The following is a 16,683-nucleotide window of genomic DNA, read 5'->3' on the forward strand; positions in this document are numbered from 1 at the left end:
TTTTTTAAAGGGGTAGTTGTTTACATTCAGCCTTAAAAGAACTGGTAACCAGAGAATATAAACTAATTCAAATAACACATAGTAATCCTCACTGCAACATTGCAAAGTTGTAATACACTCAAGGTAGCATCCACATTATTAGTTCATACCAAACCACACATACTTTTAGGGGTTTTTTATTATGATTTCTAACCATGCCACAATCAGATTTTTTTCCCTACAGCTTCCTTTTAAGTATTCCTATAAGAGACAGGAAGAAATCATTCAAAATACATATTTTTCATGTGGTTAGCTATAATTATGGATCTCATAAATGCCTCAAATCTGCACTGTCATAAGCGTTTCAAGGTCTGCGCTGTCAAAAGCGTTTCAAGGTCTGACTCCTCGAACATTACTTAGAGTATCAAAGAGGAAAATTTCCACTGAGAGCTGCTGGACAGAAGTACAACTGGCTGCTTTGAACAGCACAAGAATTGTTCTCTATCCTGTAATTAAGCATTAGGCATAAGGAACAGTAATCGCACCTGATCTGCTCTGTTTGCACGATGCCCTCTTTGTGTCCTTCCAGCCGAGCTGCCAAGCGCTCCTTGTCCAGGCGCACACACTCTTCATCCTGGGAGGAACAGCCATGTTTAAGTTCTTGTGCACTCTCTTTTCAAATATAAATACAGCTAGAATTAAAGCTATTCAGAAGTATTTTCTTCACATTTGCAAGGATAATCTTTATTTCCAATGATTTTTGATCTGGGCACTATCATTAAGCACAGAACTATTTGAAGTTTCCTAAAGAACCACAATCATTCAAGTCTAACTTCTAACCCCTTCCAGTTCCCATTCCCATGAAGTTCTAATCCCTTCCAGTTCCCATTCCCATGAAATTCTAATCCCTTCCAGTTCCCACTCCCATGTTACCTGTACACCAAAGGACAGGTAACCAATGGAATTCCTAAACAGATGGACACCGTAATTTACCTCCACCAATAATTTGTACTGATGACAGTCACTGTCATTACCTCTATTCTTGGTTTCTTTGCTTCTGCTAATATTTCATCTGCTGCTCTTTTAACTACAAGAAAAAGAGGATATTAAAAATACAAGATTGTAATATATTTTTATAAAATAACCTCAAAGTTATTTTTTAGTTAAACTGTACCTTGAGTGGATCGTTGAAGACCAATTTCAAGTGGAGCACTCCTGTCTATGCTTGATGAGGTTGCTGCATTCAAACAGAACATCCAGTTTAAAAAGAAAATATTTGCAATAATATTTGAATATAAAAGAAAGAAGGACAGCAGATGAAATGCAACAATGGAAACTCTACATGTTAGGTAGCAAAGGTGGTCAAACACCGGGACTAGTGGAACTAGTCAGAACCTGACTGAATGTAAAGCTAAATCATGTTGCTCAGGGTCATTTGCCCCCTCTCTGAAAAGTGGACTGGACCAGGTGACCTCTTCTGGTCCATTCCAACATAAATTAATCAACGATTCTATGATCTCTATATAACACTAATAAAAGAAAATAGAGTCACAATGAGAGTTAGAATCTAGAATCAAGATCTACTGGTTTGTCTAGGTTGTTGTTTTTTTTTTTTTAAAGACAACCTGCTGATCCCTTTAAAATATATATATATAAAAAGTGATTTTACTCATCATACTACAGAAATAATTCTCATACTCCAGGATGCTTGAAATCTAAAGACCACCTACAAAGCAGAGCATCTTACAAAGGTGATATTTCTGTTTTTCTCAGAGAAACCTCTTTTTTCTGACTATTGTTAACAAAAAATTAAGATGATGAAGTGCTAGGAAAATCTGCCAGACTGACAAAGCAGTGATTCCATATATTTTATTAAACTGAAGATTTCATCCTACACATTTCTTGCATTCAAGATCCATGTACTGCTGAAAGCTTTCCATAGTCTAGAGAAGGAACAAACATAGATGCTAAGCATTCTAACACATAATTATTAACCAGAGTAGGTTAATAGTAATAGTAATAATAATGTTCATCTCTAAATATGCATGTAGGAATGCAGCTCCTATCCAAGCAAAACAGTTAATTTAAGAACACAATTAAAAATGCAAGAAATAATAACTCTGTTTGAGAAGTTTCAGCACATTCAGTTAAGATGCACTGCCTACTGTTACCCAACCTTCCCCTCCTAGCCCTCACTTGTGCCATGAATATGAAGCAGTAAAGAGCACTGTGTGTCCAAGTCAAAAGAACACATCACTCACATGTTTCCCCATTTAGGTATGCAAGCAAGTCTTTCCTATCAGGTCTTCTTACCACAGGAATGTTTTCAGTCTGAAAAGACAGCAGATGTGACATTAACTGTTCTTCCCTCACAGAGACTCACCGAAGATTTTTCGCTTTTACTGAAAAATACTCACTCACACCAAGACATGACCATGTGTCCTGCCACCCAAGGAAGCTTAACCATCAAGCTTAAAGCGCAATCACATCCTAGAGGATGTTCAGCTACACAAAATTAAACTTACAGCTTGCTATGAAACTGAAAGAGTGGGCAGCCTTTTTCCTCCTTCCCTTCAAACTTGCAAATAAGATCAAGAACTAGCTTTTACCACACACACAAACACTTCCCTGCCAGGAGTCTGTGTTGATACATGGAAATCATGTATCTCAATTGTGTTGTTCCAACACAGCACTGCTGTCTCAGGTAACAATGAAGCACAAGGAAAGATGAAGAGCATCCTCATAGAAAACACTCAAACAGAAATTAAAAGGACTTGAAAAAAATTCCTTTATCTTTATTTGTAGGGCTTAACCAGTAATTTTTTTAATTGGATTCCAATTAAAAAAAGTACTTCCAAGTCCACTCCAAAGCTGTTCTGCTTTTCTCCATTCTGGACATCCCTGCCATCTAAGGCATCAAAGAATCCTCTAGATTGGGATCACTCCACTCGACAGATGGACATAAGTACTCCTCAAATAGTTTAGTGCTGGAAAAAACCATGTCCATAGACTATCATGATAAATGCTGCCATTACTGTTAATAATTGGTTAACAAACTCTTGCTGGTTTGAAGGGATAATCTGTTAGGAAGTGAATTGTCAAGAAAAAAACTCCACCCTGACAGGACTCGTCATGTGATCCTTCTGCAGAGGTGATGGTTTTTAAACACTCACACACACTCTGCTGCCTCTCATTCTCACTTTCCCTGGCCAAATTCATACACACAAGTGCATTTATCCTTCCCTGAAAACAACTACACACATATTCACCATCACAAGACAAAAATCACATTTTGTATGGTCTACTTACTGCAGCGCGACGGACATACACAGGATGGGAAAGGTGCACATTGTTGAGCAGGAACAAGATAGAATCCAAAGTGTAGTATTCCCTGGGCTGGCCCTCTTTCCCTGTCCTGTAACACAAGAAAAGGTTGTAGCATTTAATTTCTCCATCTCTGTCTCAAGCACACCCTCTTTTAGAAAAGGTCTCTTCTTTCCAGATGACAGTTTAAAAAGCAAGTTGTTACTATTATTATTATTATTAGGCTATTGCCAAATTAATGAGCTCTCAATTGTGCTAAAAATCACAGGTGAGGGAGATGAGTTCCTGCAGCCTCTTTACTGAACGAATTATTTAAAAAACCTTCCCAAAATAAGCCAAAAAGGAACTGTCTATCACATTTGAGACAGCCAGACAAACAGAACTGAGCTGCAAAAAAAATAAAGCATTACATCATCTTCAGGTACAACAGGCCAGAATGCTCAGCACTGGAGAAAGCACAGTGTGAACTTGGGACATATAAATTCCACAAAGTCTAGGGAGCAAAGGGCTCAAAACTGTGCCAAAAGATTAAAATAAGGAGTGACTACAAACTAATTGCACAGAAAAAAACCAGCAAAATGCTGAAGGATACAAAATCACAGTGAGCTCCCATACTGAAGTCAGACCACATCAGAGCAACACAACTGCATCAAGTTCAATCTGAACTTTCAAACAGCCTGTTTCAAAGATACAGCTCTGAAGTCTAAAAGGGAACTTGTTCTGTGTAACTATTCACAAAAAAAAAAAAACAACCCAAAAAAAAAAAAAAAAAACAGACCAAACAAGGCCAAATAAATGCCTGGCTCAGCTTGGCTCCATGTACATTGAACAGAATTCCCCCCTCTCACCCATTATGCTGTTACTACAAGATTTTGTAGGGGAAGCATTGCCTGTCCATGTTTCAAAAACCCCTATTCCCTAAACGCTCACAGTGCTCTGAGAAACAGCCCTGGCAGCCAGGAAAGCAGCAAGGGCAGCAATTCCGCTGCCCACCTCCACTTTGGGACATGTCAAACCCCAGCTCCAGGAAGGACAGGGCTCCTCCACATTGCCCAGCCCCTGTCCCTGACCAGCTGGCTCACCTTAGAGCCTGAGGAAGAAAAGCCACCACAAAACGAGCCCAAAGCTGTAAATTTAAGACTGGTAGACAATTTTCAACAAACAAGGGATTTCAGGAAGAAAGCCTTTCATTGAACAAGTTTTCTCTCTAAGTACAGTGGCTTTACTCATGGCTCATCATCAGCACCAAAACACACACCACAGAAATGCCAACCTCACTGGGGGAAGGGAGAGGAAATAAATACTCAGTCACAACTTTATGGAGCCTGAAAGAGCCACACAAAATCTACTAAACCAACAGAGGTGTAAGTCTGTTTTCTCAGTACTGTGGATTTAATGCCACCTACTGCTTTGCTTGTCATTATTTCTCTGACATTAGCTAAGAGTGCCCAACAACCTGTTCAGAACTTATTATCAGCACTAAAGTTCAAAACCTCACCTTCACAATGTTGCCTGAGAGAAACAATGTAAGAATAACATGCAAAGAAAAGGGATTCAGGATACCAAAACTGCAGAATAAAGGGTCTCTCTTACCACTGCCCCTTTCCTCCAAAAACTTGGTCTGCTTGAGCTGGAGGGTGCCTGCACTTTTTGTTGCTGCAGAGGAAAAGGAGTAGACACACAGGATTTTTCTTTCAACTGCTAAGAAGCCAAAATTTGGTTCTACAGGCAGCCACCAGAACTGGATTCCTCAGCAAGGAACTGTTTGAACAAGCAGCAGAGCAGTAAGGATCTTTGATAAGGTGGTATCTAAACACACTGGAAGCACTAGCAGAAACAAAAGCTTCCTCTACACAGGCTTGGCTCCGAAGCAAAGCCATGATGTCACATGATACAGCTGTCACTTCATTTTAAAACAAACACTTCAGATTGTCTTAGTTCAGAATCACTCATTATTTCTTTGAAGTGTGCCATATGCACTGAGCATGACAGAAAAGTCCAGTTGGTCATCTAGTCAAGCTTTACAATATTTAGCAAGAAATGACAAAATATAAAAACAAACAAATACTGGACCATTATCTATTAATTGAAACAATACAGTGTTACAAAGGCACAGGCATTGCCAAAGCTCAGCAGGGCACAGCTGGTACTTCATCACTTCAACCACACACACAAGAATTCCCCATGCTCATTATGGCTCTAAGAGGTGTTTTATTAGGAGCACAAGATATTGCACATTAATAGGAAATCATCAGACGGACAAGCAGTTGCACACAAGGAGAAAACCTAAGCCTAAACTAACATTTCAACATCAGTGTGTGCTCCTGCTAAATAAACAGAGAACTAAAACCAGGCAGATCTGAGGGTAGCTTGCCTCATTCAATTTACAAACATCCAAAGTAGAAATAGAAATTAATTCTGTTATTTCCCATATTCAGTTATGGCATAAATTACTTAAGAAAAAAATTAAAATCTTAGGGGGCAGACCTCAACAAACCCAGTAACAATCATTAAAGCAAAAATATAAGGAACAGTTGCATCTCTTACAAAATAAACTCCAGTTTAAAAATGGAGAAAATCTTTATGTCATAGGAGAGACCAAGTTTCACCTGCTCATTTTTAACACCAGAAACTTACTTCTTTCTCATCCATTCACTTTCCACCTGTGGGAACCAGGAATTTATTCATTTTTAACAGCTTTATTTCCTCTTTCCTGTTTCAAAGCCTGAAGTTTTACAGAGGTACTAAGGACCCGTGTCTCATCCGCAAAACCAAGCAGAAATCTTTAAAACACAAGACAAAGCAGGCTGAGTATCACACAACTGACAATACACCACGTCCAGCTGCTCACTGTTTGGAAACTCAGCTGCATATCCAATCCCCTTGGCTAGGCAATCAAAGCAATAAATTTCTCTGGTAGATTGATTCTTTCCTTCGGTTTTGCAACAGATTCATTAATCACTCTTCAGGGCCCATAGGTCAAAACACACAAACCACTTCATCTCAGACCACCTAGCCTTTTTCATGTGCCAGCAGGAGCATCCCTGTAATTATTATCTGGAAACTAAACTGGATTAAAGTTGCTTTCCCCCACACTTTTTTTTCCCTCCAGGTTACCTTTAACTTGGCTTGATTCCTCAGCCCAATTCCCTGTTGGGGTGACACTTGTGCTAGAGAGAGAGAAGCGATGCAGGGCAGCTCTGCTGACTTCTGCCAGCTAAGCTGCTTGAGGAGCCACAGCTAAATGTCTCCTGGGACTACTTCTAATTCTAGCAGGGACAAATGCCACTGCTGCTCTTCAGCCTGGCATTACGCTCTTCAGGCTGGAGATGCAATTACAGCAACCGTGCTGGGGACACCTAAAACAGAACTCGAGATTTGCTCTGTGAAAGATTAAGCCCCCAACACCTGCTCAGTGCAAGCATAATTTGGATCCCGTCAAGTGACCTGAATTAACAGGGTTTGAATCTTGAAAGTTTTTGAGAATGTCCCTCCTGAGTGGAGCAATTACCTAAATTAGCAGCTCTTCCAGTGTGGTGTTCAAGCTACTGAGCATGGCTTGCAGAACTGGTCTCATTTTTACAGTGTCTTCAATGCAAAGCTGAGACATGCAAAATGCCACAGTGGTTGACAAGAAATGCTGTGAACTGAGAGCTGAGTCTGATCCTATCAAAAGCTCAGAAACCACTGGTCTAAACCAAGATCCAAAGAAAAAAAAAAAAACAAACTCAAATTCCAGCACACACATAGCCCAGGAGGTGAGCACTCACAGCTCTGGCAGGAGCTGCTGCTGTGCTCAGAGAATCCTCTGTTCACCCACACATCCTTCTTGATCAGGAAGATAAAGCTGCCTGGCTGTACATAGCAAAGTTTGCTCCCCAGCTGCTTTTAGGGTTTTGGTAAAAATTTCTGGGTCTAATCCAAACTCTCCCGAGCAATAAGACAGGGCTGGCATATCACTTTCTTGTTCCCTGCAGAAGGGCAATCAAACTTGTTTGTCTACTTAACCACTACTTGTTACCACTTGGGAAAAGTAGCAAGGAAATCACATCTCTTAGCAAAAATACAGCTAAGACTTCTAGCTGCTTGTCCAAATATTTTTCTTCCTCTTCAGTCTACATACCAGTATCCCCCACTCAGCCAGGAAACACAAATAACTCCAAAATTAGTTTTTGAAAGCTTGAAACAGGTAATGAAAAAGCAGATTTCTAGTAATATATAAGATGCAAAGTAAAATCAACTATGAAAAGTCCACCGACAAGTGAAGATAAGCAAGTAGGCTTAATTCCTTTCTCTCTCTCAATCTAAGGCTAGTAATATTCATATCATAATTATGAGGGGAAAAATTAATAATTCCTGGTCAGACTTAACTACAAGTTCAGGGTTTTGTGAGAATTCTGCTCTTCCACAAAAGTTCACAGGATAACATGTCCTCTTTGATCAGTACCTGAGCTTTAAAAAGAAGCATTTTTCCCTTGTAAGTTCAAAAAAGATTCATTGGAACCCTTCTAGTGAGGACGTTAAGAAGCAAGCAGCTGCTAAATTCTGAGGAAAGGAAAACAGCTCCTTTGCAATATAAGCAACCCATGCTACACTAGGAAAATTCAACAGGTAAGACCCTTCATTTTCTAGAGGCTTTCTAAACCCAGGCATTTTATCTACTACAATCACTGAAGCCACACAAACACTCTCTCTACTTGTTTATTACGATAAGACCAGCTAGGGAACAGCCTGCACTAGGTCCTGCCCAGGAAGAGGCCTCAGGTGGGGGCAGAGCACCTGCACAGCTCATCAGAGGCAGCGGCGGTCCGGGCCTCGCTGCCCTCGTCCTGGTGCTTTGCCAAAGGAGCAGCCCCGACAGCCCGAGACAGAACCACAGCCTGTGCTGAGAGGGAAGGGACCCATCGGGTTCACCGACTGCAACTCCCGGCCCCGCGCAAAACACCCCAAGGATCCCACCGTGCGCCTGAGAGCGTTGTCCGAGCAACAACATAACGCGTCTATTTCACCAAACACCCGGAAAAACTTGGGAGCAGCTGCCTGCTGCCATCTCATCGCATGAGTCTGCAGGACGCGGCCCCGCGGGCGGCACGGACGGGAGCGCCGAGAGCGGAGGAACGGCCCGGCCCCAGCTGCGCGGCTCTCCCGGGCCGGGGCAGGAGCCGGGAACGTTCCCGAAGGGAGCGGCGAGCGCAGCCTGCCCCGCCGGGCTGCCAGGGCACGGGGATCGCCCGCGGGACAGCCGGGCAGGGCGCCGGGGCCCCGAGGCCCTGCGGGGAGCGGCACCAGCCCGCCCGACCCCGTCCGCCCCGCCACCCGCGGAGCGCCGGGGGCGCCAAGGACGGCGGCACCCCCGTCCCCGCTGCCCGGGCGCAACTTCGGGGCAACTTCTCCCCCCACCCGCCCCTTGCCCCGGCCGCGTCGCTCACCCCCAGATGACATAGTTGGTCTTGACGTTTTTGGGCCAGGAGAACTCTCCGAAGATCACCTCGTCGCCCTTGACCACGATCTCCTTCTTCTGCGTGTTGTACTGCCGCAGCACGCTCAGCACGTCCGCCATCTTCGCCCGGCCGCCACCGCTCCGGCCGCCGCCGCCCGCCGCAGGACCCCGCCGGCGCGCCCCGGGCTGCCCGCCGCGAATGCCTGAACCGACGCCGCCGCGCCGCCTACTAGGGGCGACGCCGGACGCGTTGCCATGGGAGCGACGTGGGCCCGCCCCCGCCCGCGAGGGGGCGGGGCTGGCGGGGTGAAGACCACGCCCCCTTGACCCTCACGGCGGTCGCGCCCCCTCTGCGCCTTCACGGGTGCGGTTTTCTCTGTCCTGAGCATGCAGAGCTTTCTTATGTTTTATGTGGAAATAGAGCTTTGCACACAATCACTGCCTGAGTTTCTCGGCGTGCCTCTTTTCTCTGGAGCTTTGATGCTCCCGCGTGCCCTCCGAGCCACGGTGCGGGGCTGAGCCGCGCTCCGCGGGCGCGCTGGGATGGTTTGGGCCAGGGAAACGGGGAGTTTTGGCTTGGAGAAGAGGTTTTAGAGGGCGCTGGAAGGGGGTTGATGGTGTTAACGGGGTTTTAGGGGTGCTGGCATGGATTTGGGGGTGCTAATGGCTCCCGGCAGAACCAAACAAACTGGTACCCCCTGGGGAATCCTGATTGCAGGATTTGAGACCCCAAAACAAGCTCTCATCATGAACTATTCTAACCTCTGATGCTCAGAATTTTCCTAACACTCTCCAACACTGGCAAAAAACATGATACCAACTTAAATTTGCAAAAGGCAGAATTGGGTCATTTTTCTTTTTGTAAGTAACATGTGCTGAGACTGACAAAACAGACAAAAAGCCAACAGCCTATAGAATTCCCTGTTTCAATATCTAAGCGATATCCCCATCTGTGTCAGAACAACAACATGCAGAGCACCACAAGTGTATTTAAAACATTTCAGATAGGGTATTAAAATAGTCTAGCACGCAAATATGCACTACAACACCCAGTAACATGGTGAATTATGCCAATCACTGCCAATATTTATTTGTCAGTGGGTATAGAGTAATATTTATGTGTTTAGAAGACAAAGGCATAATGAATCAACAATATCATTTCCTGAACTGGATTTGGGATTATGACTGGAGCTACAGCCCATGAAAATTGGATCAGGACTTGAAACGCTTCCTGCAGGCAAAGCCCCATTTCCATGCCTCACCCAAACCCCCAGTATCCCCTAAACCAGTGCCACCTCTTCAGAAACACATCCTGTACATCTGCTGCACCACAAGGAATACCTCTTTGCAGTGAGACACAGTCACTGAGATACAATGACACCAAAAAGCCCTCATTTCAATTCTGCTCCATTCTGCTGCTCAGGGAGCAGGGAATGGTGCACACAGTCCGCTGCAAAGAGATTTATTTTCAGGTTTCCAGAAAACTTTGTCATTCTGCTTTCCTTTTTCACTTAAGGCTGTCTTCATTGAGGAAAATGGGGAGGGGAGGTTTCGGGAAGGGAAGGGAAGGTTTTGGGAAGGTTTCGGGAAGGGAAGGTTTCGGGAAGGTTAGGGAAGGTTTCGGGAAGGTTAGGTTAGGTTAGGTTAGGTTAGGTTAGGTTAGGTTAGGGAAGGGAAGGGAAGGGAAGGGAAGGGAAGGGAAGGGAAGGGAAGGGAAGGGAAGGGAAGGGAAGGGAAGGGAAGGGAAGGGAAGGGAAGGGAAGGGAAGGGAAGGGAAGGGAAGGGAAGGGAAGGGAAGGGAAGGGAAGGGAAGGGAAGGGAAGGGAAGGGAAGGGAAGGGAAGGGAAGGGAAGGGAAGGGAAGGGAAGGGAAGGGAAGGGAAGGGAAGGGAAGGGAAGGGAAGGGAAGGGAAGGGAAGGGAAGGGAAGGGAAGGGAAGGGAAGGGAAGGGAAGGGAAGGGAAGGGAAGGGAAGGGAAGGGAAGGGAAGGGAAGGGAAGGGAAGGGAAGGGAAGGGAAGGGAAGGGAAGGGAAGGGAAGGGAAGGGAAGGGAAGGGAAGGGAAGGGAAGGGAAGGGAAGGGAAGGGAAGGGAAGGGAAGGGAAGGGAAGGGAAGGGAAGGGAAGGGAAGGGAAGGGAAGGGAAGGGAAGGGAAGGGAAGGGAAGGGAAGGGAAGGGAAGGGAAGGGAAGGGAAGGGAAGGGAAGGGAAGGGAAGGGAAGGGAAGGGAAGGGAAGGGAAGGGAAGGGAAGGGAAGGGAAGGGAAGGGAAGGGAAGGGAAGGGAAGGGAAGGGAAGGGAAGGGAAGGGAAGGGAAGGGAAGGGAAGGGGTGTGTGCACTGGCAGTAGTTAGCAGGGACAGGCTGCCTGCAGCCTCAGGAGCGGGATCCCTGCGGGAGCTGGGCATGCTGCTCTGGGAGGAGGGAACAAGGCAGGGAGCAGCAGGGAGTGAGTTGGTCTCGCCCTGCTGAAATCAATGCAGATGTGAAACAAAGGATGGAGCAGCACAGAGGTGCTGTGGTCATGCTCTGGCAGGAACAATGCAGGTAGCAGGAGCGAAGCCAGAGGAATGACCCAGCTTTGTGTCAGTACCCCCGTGTATGCTCATGACTAAAATCAAACTCCACTTAAACAGGAAATTATGTCAGCCACAACTTCACCTTCTCCTGTCACTCACTGGAAACAATATAAATACAGCTGTAGTGGTAAGGGAGGTCGGAGGAGCCTCCATCTCTGATTCCTGGCACTGTCAGAGGGCTCTGCCTTTCTCCTCCCCACAGGGACACCTACTGGGTAAGACCCCAGGGCTCGGCAATAGCGGGTGCTCGCTCGGGAAATTCAGAGAGCCAATTTCCTGTGTTTGTGATCATACTCTTACTGCTGCACTGGCATCTCCCACCTGACTGTGCTTGTGGCTGGCTGGATGGTTCATATTTCACACACACTTCTGCACACAGGGTACTCACCATCAGCACAGAACCACAGGGTGGGCTGGGCTGGAAGGAACTCCAAAGGTCATCTCTTTCCAGTGCCACACCAGCTCTGCACGTCTGCTGCTGAACTGGCCATGGCTCAGAAGCTAAACCCAGCTGTCCCAGCCCCTCTGATATCTGAGGAGCAGCTGGACTGCCAAGGGGGATGATTTTCTGCCAAATTTAATGCAAAAATATAGTGGGTTCACTCCTAATGTGACACTTTCATTACAAGTTTTTACTGGGAGTTTACAAAATAGTTCCCACAGTTTGCTTTGGGGATCATAGGGACATAATTAGCCAGCATTTATAGCATTGAATCAGGATTTGATGTGAAACTATTTTCATGTGGCATTAGATACCTGAGAGTTTATCAGTTTTATCACAGAAGATTAGGCTACAAAATCATTATCTGAAATGAGCAAGCAAGTAACCATTTAGTAAAATGAGAGTATATGACATGGGTACAATGTTTCAATTGCATTTTCTCACTACTTTAACAGGTTTTACTGATGTTTTGTAGGAAAGGAGAATTAAGTTGCAAAACATTAAACAATTTTTCTTTATAGGTGAGTTCATTTAAGACTAATCAGCATCCAGGAAGATAATAGAAAGATACATCATGCATGCACACACATTCCCTTTTTCATAGATACATGTGAGCAAAACCAAATCAGTACACGTGTGCATTTCATTGCAGTTTTTTTTAAAACGTAGGGCTGAGCACTGAACAGTGATCCAGAGCACAATTTACCCTCTCAACTAAGAGGGATAGGAAAGTTTCTCCACTACTGAAATACTTGTGCAGACCCCAGAGGGGATGCTCAGAGGATATTCCACAGGAGTGCTCTGCCAAGGACACTCTTTTGACCAGGCTCCACAGAAAGGTATGTGGGGGTGAAATAACAGAATATTGTTGTACAGCTTTTACTGGGCAGAGGAAATAAAAAAATCCAACACCTCCACATAAAGTAAAACCTCCCCTATTTTTTTTTCCCAGGAGCCACTAAAAACATTCCACACATTACAGGATTAGCCAACTCCACTAACACAGATTCCCAGGTACCAGGAGCAGCTCTTCATCCCCACCCATTATTTACTCCATTCCCAACGCTCCTGTTTCACAGGTCAGTTTCTGACCAAAGAACTGCAAGGCAGGAAAGAAACCTGAGGAAAAAGAGACAACAGAAACGGGGACGGAGAAGATTTAAAGTAAGTTTTACATTGGACAAAGCAAAGGCACCGCTGAAACCCCCACATCTAGAAGTCAGCCGGGCAGGAGGACAAATCTCCCCGACTTCCCCACAACACGAGTGGCTCCGAGGCCTTTGGGAAATCCAGCCCCTCTTTATGCCTCTCCTGGCCCCTATCCCGGGAAATCCAGCCCCTCTTTATGCCTCTCCTGACCCCCATCCCGGGAAATCCAGCCCCTCTTTGTGCCTCTCCTGACCCCTATCCCGGGAAATCCAGCCCCTCTTTGTGCCTCTCCTGACCGCTATCCCGGGAAATCCAGCCCCTCTTTGTGCCTCTCCGACCCCTATCCCGGGAAATCCAGCCCCTCTTTGTGCCTCTCCGACCCCTATCCCGGGCCTGACCCCTATCCCGGGAAAGCTGCCCCATCCCGGGCCGCCCCTGTGCCGTCCCTGTGCCAGCCCTGTGCTGGCCCAGCTGGCCCTCTCCCTGTGCTATCCCTGTGCTGTCCCTGACCCCGTGCTGACCCCGTGCTGTCCCCGTGCTGTCCCTGTCCCCGTGCTGGCCCAGCTGGCCCCGTGTCACTGGAGCTCCCGGAGCACCGGCAGCGCGGCGGACAGCCCCGGGAGGCGGCGCGGGGCCCTGCGAGGAGCGGCGCCGGAGCGCGGGGAGGGCCGAGGGGAGCGCCGCCCCTTCCTGCCCGAGCCATGGCCCTGCAGGGGGCGCTGCGCCGCGTGGCCGCGGCCTGGGGGGGGCGGTGAGTGCGGGCCGGGGGCACCGGGTCGGGACCGGGATCGGGAATGGGAGCGGGAATGGGATAAGGATAGACACTGATAGAGATAGGGATCGGGACCGGAACGGGGATGGGGACAAGGACACGGTCTGGAGCAGGGACTGGGATCGGCCCTGGGACTGTGACAGGGATTAAGGATCGGGATCGGGACACAGATAGAGATAGGGATCGGGACCGGGACTGGGATCGGTATCTGGACAGGGACCGGGACCGCGGCTGGGATTAGGGTCGGGACGGGGACAAGGACAGGTATCAGCACCGGGATCGGGACAGGGACTGAGACAAGGAGAGGGTCCCGGACGGGGATCGGGACGAGGGGTTCGGAATAAACATCGGGATCGGGACCGCGACTGGGATTAGGGCTGGGACAGAGACAGGGACAGGGACCGGGACAAGGACTGGGATCGGTATCGGAAGAAGGACCGGGTCCGGGATCGGGGGAGCGACAGGGTTCGGGATGAGGATGCAGGCAGGGCTCGGGATGAGGATGCGGGCAGGGCTCGGGATGAGGATGCGGGCAGGGCTCGGGAGCGGGGCGCGGGGTGCCGGGCCCGCGGTGTCGCGGGTGTCGCGGGTGTCCCACGCGTGTGTGTGGCTGTCAGCGGCGGCGCGGAGCGTTTCCCGTGTAACGGCCCCGCCGGGCTGTTCGCAGCCGCCGCCATCCCGCTGCTCCCCTTCCCTGCAGGCACACGAGAAGCGGGGTGGCTGCACATGTTGCAGCTCAAGGGAACTTCCATGGCTCAGTCAGTGAAATACCGAAACAACCTCAGGGCAATGTGGCGGTCCTTTGAAAGCGCGAAGATCTGACTGTCATTTCTTTTTAGTTATAGAATGGGGAACAGACAGACCGCTTCTGTAGGATTGTCATATTGTGCTGCTGTGAATCAAATACAGGTAGGATTATTTCTGTTGCTTTTACTGATTTTCAGCATCTAGAAAAGCCAATTACTTCAAACCTTTTCTTATTTTACGCAAAGAAATACCGTAAATAGTTCTGCCTGTTGAACCTGTTCCTGTGTTCATCATGGTTATCAAGCCATGTGGAAGTTTTTTTATCCACAGCCCTGGAACCTGTTCTTCCTAGGCTGCATCCATTTTGAGTTTTTTTTAGACCTCTACCCAAATCCAGTGCTGCCATCCACATTGGGGATAGAACCTTGTAAAATTACTGATATCAAGTAAAGTTAAATATTTCAGAAGTTATGCTTTTTTTATAAATTTACTGATAGTTAGTGATAGCCTGAAATCCCCTTGAATTTACAGTAAAGTGATAAGGGTGTATCTTTCAGCCACTGCTTTTGGTTACTCTGCTTGCCACTGGCACATCCCAAGTGCCTTACAGACAGAGAAAACTCTCCTAAACAATTTAGGGGGGTGCCAGGAGCTGGGCACACTGCAGAGCAAAGTTGTACCACACACTCCACCATCCCTGTGCTGTTTTGGAGCCAAATGCAGGTCAAACATGCTTTCAGAGGTGCCAGCAGAGATTTTCCTGTGTTTGCCACTCTCACAGCAGCTTTTTAACTTTTGTATTACTTTCATGACTGCTCAATAGTGTATTGGCTTGAAGCTCACTGACTTTTAACTTTCTTTTGAGCACACAGGACATTATTTCACACAACTGTGTGGTGATTTTCTCCAAAACAACATGCCCATACTGCAGAATGGCAAAAAACCTCTTTGAGGGTTTGAATGTGAAATACAAAGCTGTGGAACTGGACCGAAATACAAATGGAAGGCAGTTCCAAGACATTCTGGAACAGATGACTGGTGGCAGAACAGTGAGTATATTCTCTTACACTTAACAAGTAACAGCTTGGGCTACACACATCACTCTTGGGTTATATCCATAGCAAGTCCTTAATTGTTTTGAGACAAGTAAATTTGGGATACAAGCTCCTAAATTAAATGCTGGAGGAGGTCTCTTCCTCTAGAACCGCTCTGACTATCCCTCACAGCTGATCTTTGCCATACTGCCACTGAAATAATGGAAGTATCAAAGATATTTTTTATTGGTATATTTGAACCATTGTGTTTAACACCTTTATTTTATTTTACATAGTCTCACTTGACTCAATTATTGGAATTTATTACAACCACCCACTCAGTGTCTTCATCCCACTTTTGAGGGGCACATGAAGTTTCCCATCTCTGTAAATATTGTGGACAAGTATGGGTTGTACACTAATATTATACACACATCTAGAAGAAAACAGTGATTGTGTGTACTGGGGTCCACATGGGCTTGCTTGAATGTTTACCTTTTTTCCAAGAGGTAACTAATGCAACTTTTGTTTTCTTGATAGGTCCCAAGAGTGTTTATCAATGGGACTTGTGTTGGAGGTGCAACAGATACTCAAAAGCTTCATGACCAAGGCAAACTGCTTCCTTTAATTAATCAGTGTCGAATGAGGCCAAATTACTGAGCAACCATCTCTAGCTTCGTCTTCCTTTGTATGAACAGAATTTCAGATGAAATCAGAAGAACACAGACACAGCATGAGCTGCACTCAACAACCTCAAACCATGGCTTTCTGAATTACACATCACTCTGACAGACTTTATGGACTTGGTGAATTATTTGGTGTCCTTGCCTCAGCTTTGCCACAACCCAAATGGTCATTAGCAAACATTATGTAACTCTTGGGGCTCTTAGTGAGACAGTGATGTCATTTCATGGTGATTACATCCTGCTCCAGGGAAGCCCAGGCTCTGCAAAAAGAATCCTGTGGGTTTTGCTGCACATTAGTTTGCTTTCTAGCTTTGTCTCAATAAATTGTCCATTTTATTTAATGGTTTCATTAAATATAATTCTTCTCTGTCAAACTGAAGTGTAAAGCAAACCCAGTTTGTAGTGATACTGGTGTGTGCATGTCTGCCCCTCCTGTACTCCAGTGCCTGATCACCCAGCTCCCAAATCGTGTGTCCAATGGAACAGAAAAGGGAATAAAGATTCTGGCAGCTTTAGAGAGTGACAGCTTTCATCTTT

General features: G+C 46.4%; 2 protein-coding genes across 3 annotated transcripts in view; one reads left to right on the forward strand and one right to left on the reverse strand.

Moving 5' to 3' along the window:
* CDC73 (cell division cycle 73) overlaps positions 1-8,910 on the reverse strand; it is a 102,347-nt gene extending 93,437 nt beyond the window's left edge. Inside the window, exons 1-6 of the mRNA XM_059854487.1 lie at positions 8,733-8,910; positions 3,289-3,394; positions 2,241-2,310; positions 1,154-1,216; positions 1,014-1,066; positions 525-613 (exon numbers count right to left, since the gene is read on the reverse strand). Coding sequence (XP_059710470.1) covers positions 525-613; positions 1,014-1,066; positions 1,154-1,216; positions 2,241-2,310; positions 3,289-3,394; positions 8,733-8,863 — 512 coding nt within the window. The 5' untranslated portion in view covers positions 8,864-8,910. The remainder of the gene's footprint in view (positions 1-524; positions 614-1,013; positions 1,067-1,153; positions 1,217-2,240; positions 2,311-3,288; positions 3,395-8,732) is intronic.
* Positions 8,911-13,579: 4,669 nt separating this feature from the next.
* On the forward strand, positions 13,580-16,661 carry GLRX2 (glutaredoxin 2). Of its 2 annotated transcripts, none has more exons than XM_059854495.1 (4): positions 13,580-13,658; positions 14,519-14,588; positions 15,299-15,475; positions 16,001-16,661. In XM_059854495.1, exons 1-4 carry the CDS (start codon positions 13,609-13,611, stop codon positions 16,118-16,120), a joined length of 417 nt encoding a protein of 138 aa, XP_059710478.1. In that variant the 5' UTR covers positions 13,580-13,608; the 3' UTR covers positions 16,121-16,661. The 2 variants fall into 2 exon arrangements, with proteins under 2 accessions (XP_059710478.1, XP_059710479.1); XM_059854496.1 differs by lacking the exon at positions 13,580-13,658 and adding an exon at positions 13,750-13,781.
* The last annotated feature ends 22 nt before the right edge of the window (positions 16,662-16,683 follow it).

The sequence above is a fragment of the Haemorhous mexicanus genome, chromosome 9 (assembly GCF_027477595.1).
Source record: "Haemorhous mexicanus isolate bHaeMex1 chromosome 9, bHaeMex1.pri, whole genome shotgun sequence".
In the NCBI taxonomy this organism is placed as follows: Eukaryota; Metazoa; Chordata; class Aves; order Passeriformes; family Fringillidae; genus Haemorhous; species Haemorhous mexicanus.

Excerpts from the sequence above, each read along its gene's own strand:
- GLRX2 (XM_059854495.1), top strand. The coding sequence starts at position 13,609 with ATGGCCCTGCAGGGGGCGCTGCGCCGCGTGGCCGCGGCCTGGGGGGGG. Across the intron at positions 13,659-14,518 it reads GCCGCGGCCTGGGGGGGGCG|TTATAGAATGGGGAACAGAC; the intron begins GTGAGTGCGGGC and ends ATTTCTTTTTAG. Across the intron at positions 14,589-15,298 it reads CTGCTGTGAATCAAATACAG|GACATTATTTCACACAACTG; the intron begins GTAGGATTATTT and ends TTGAGCACACAG.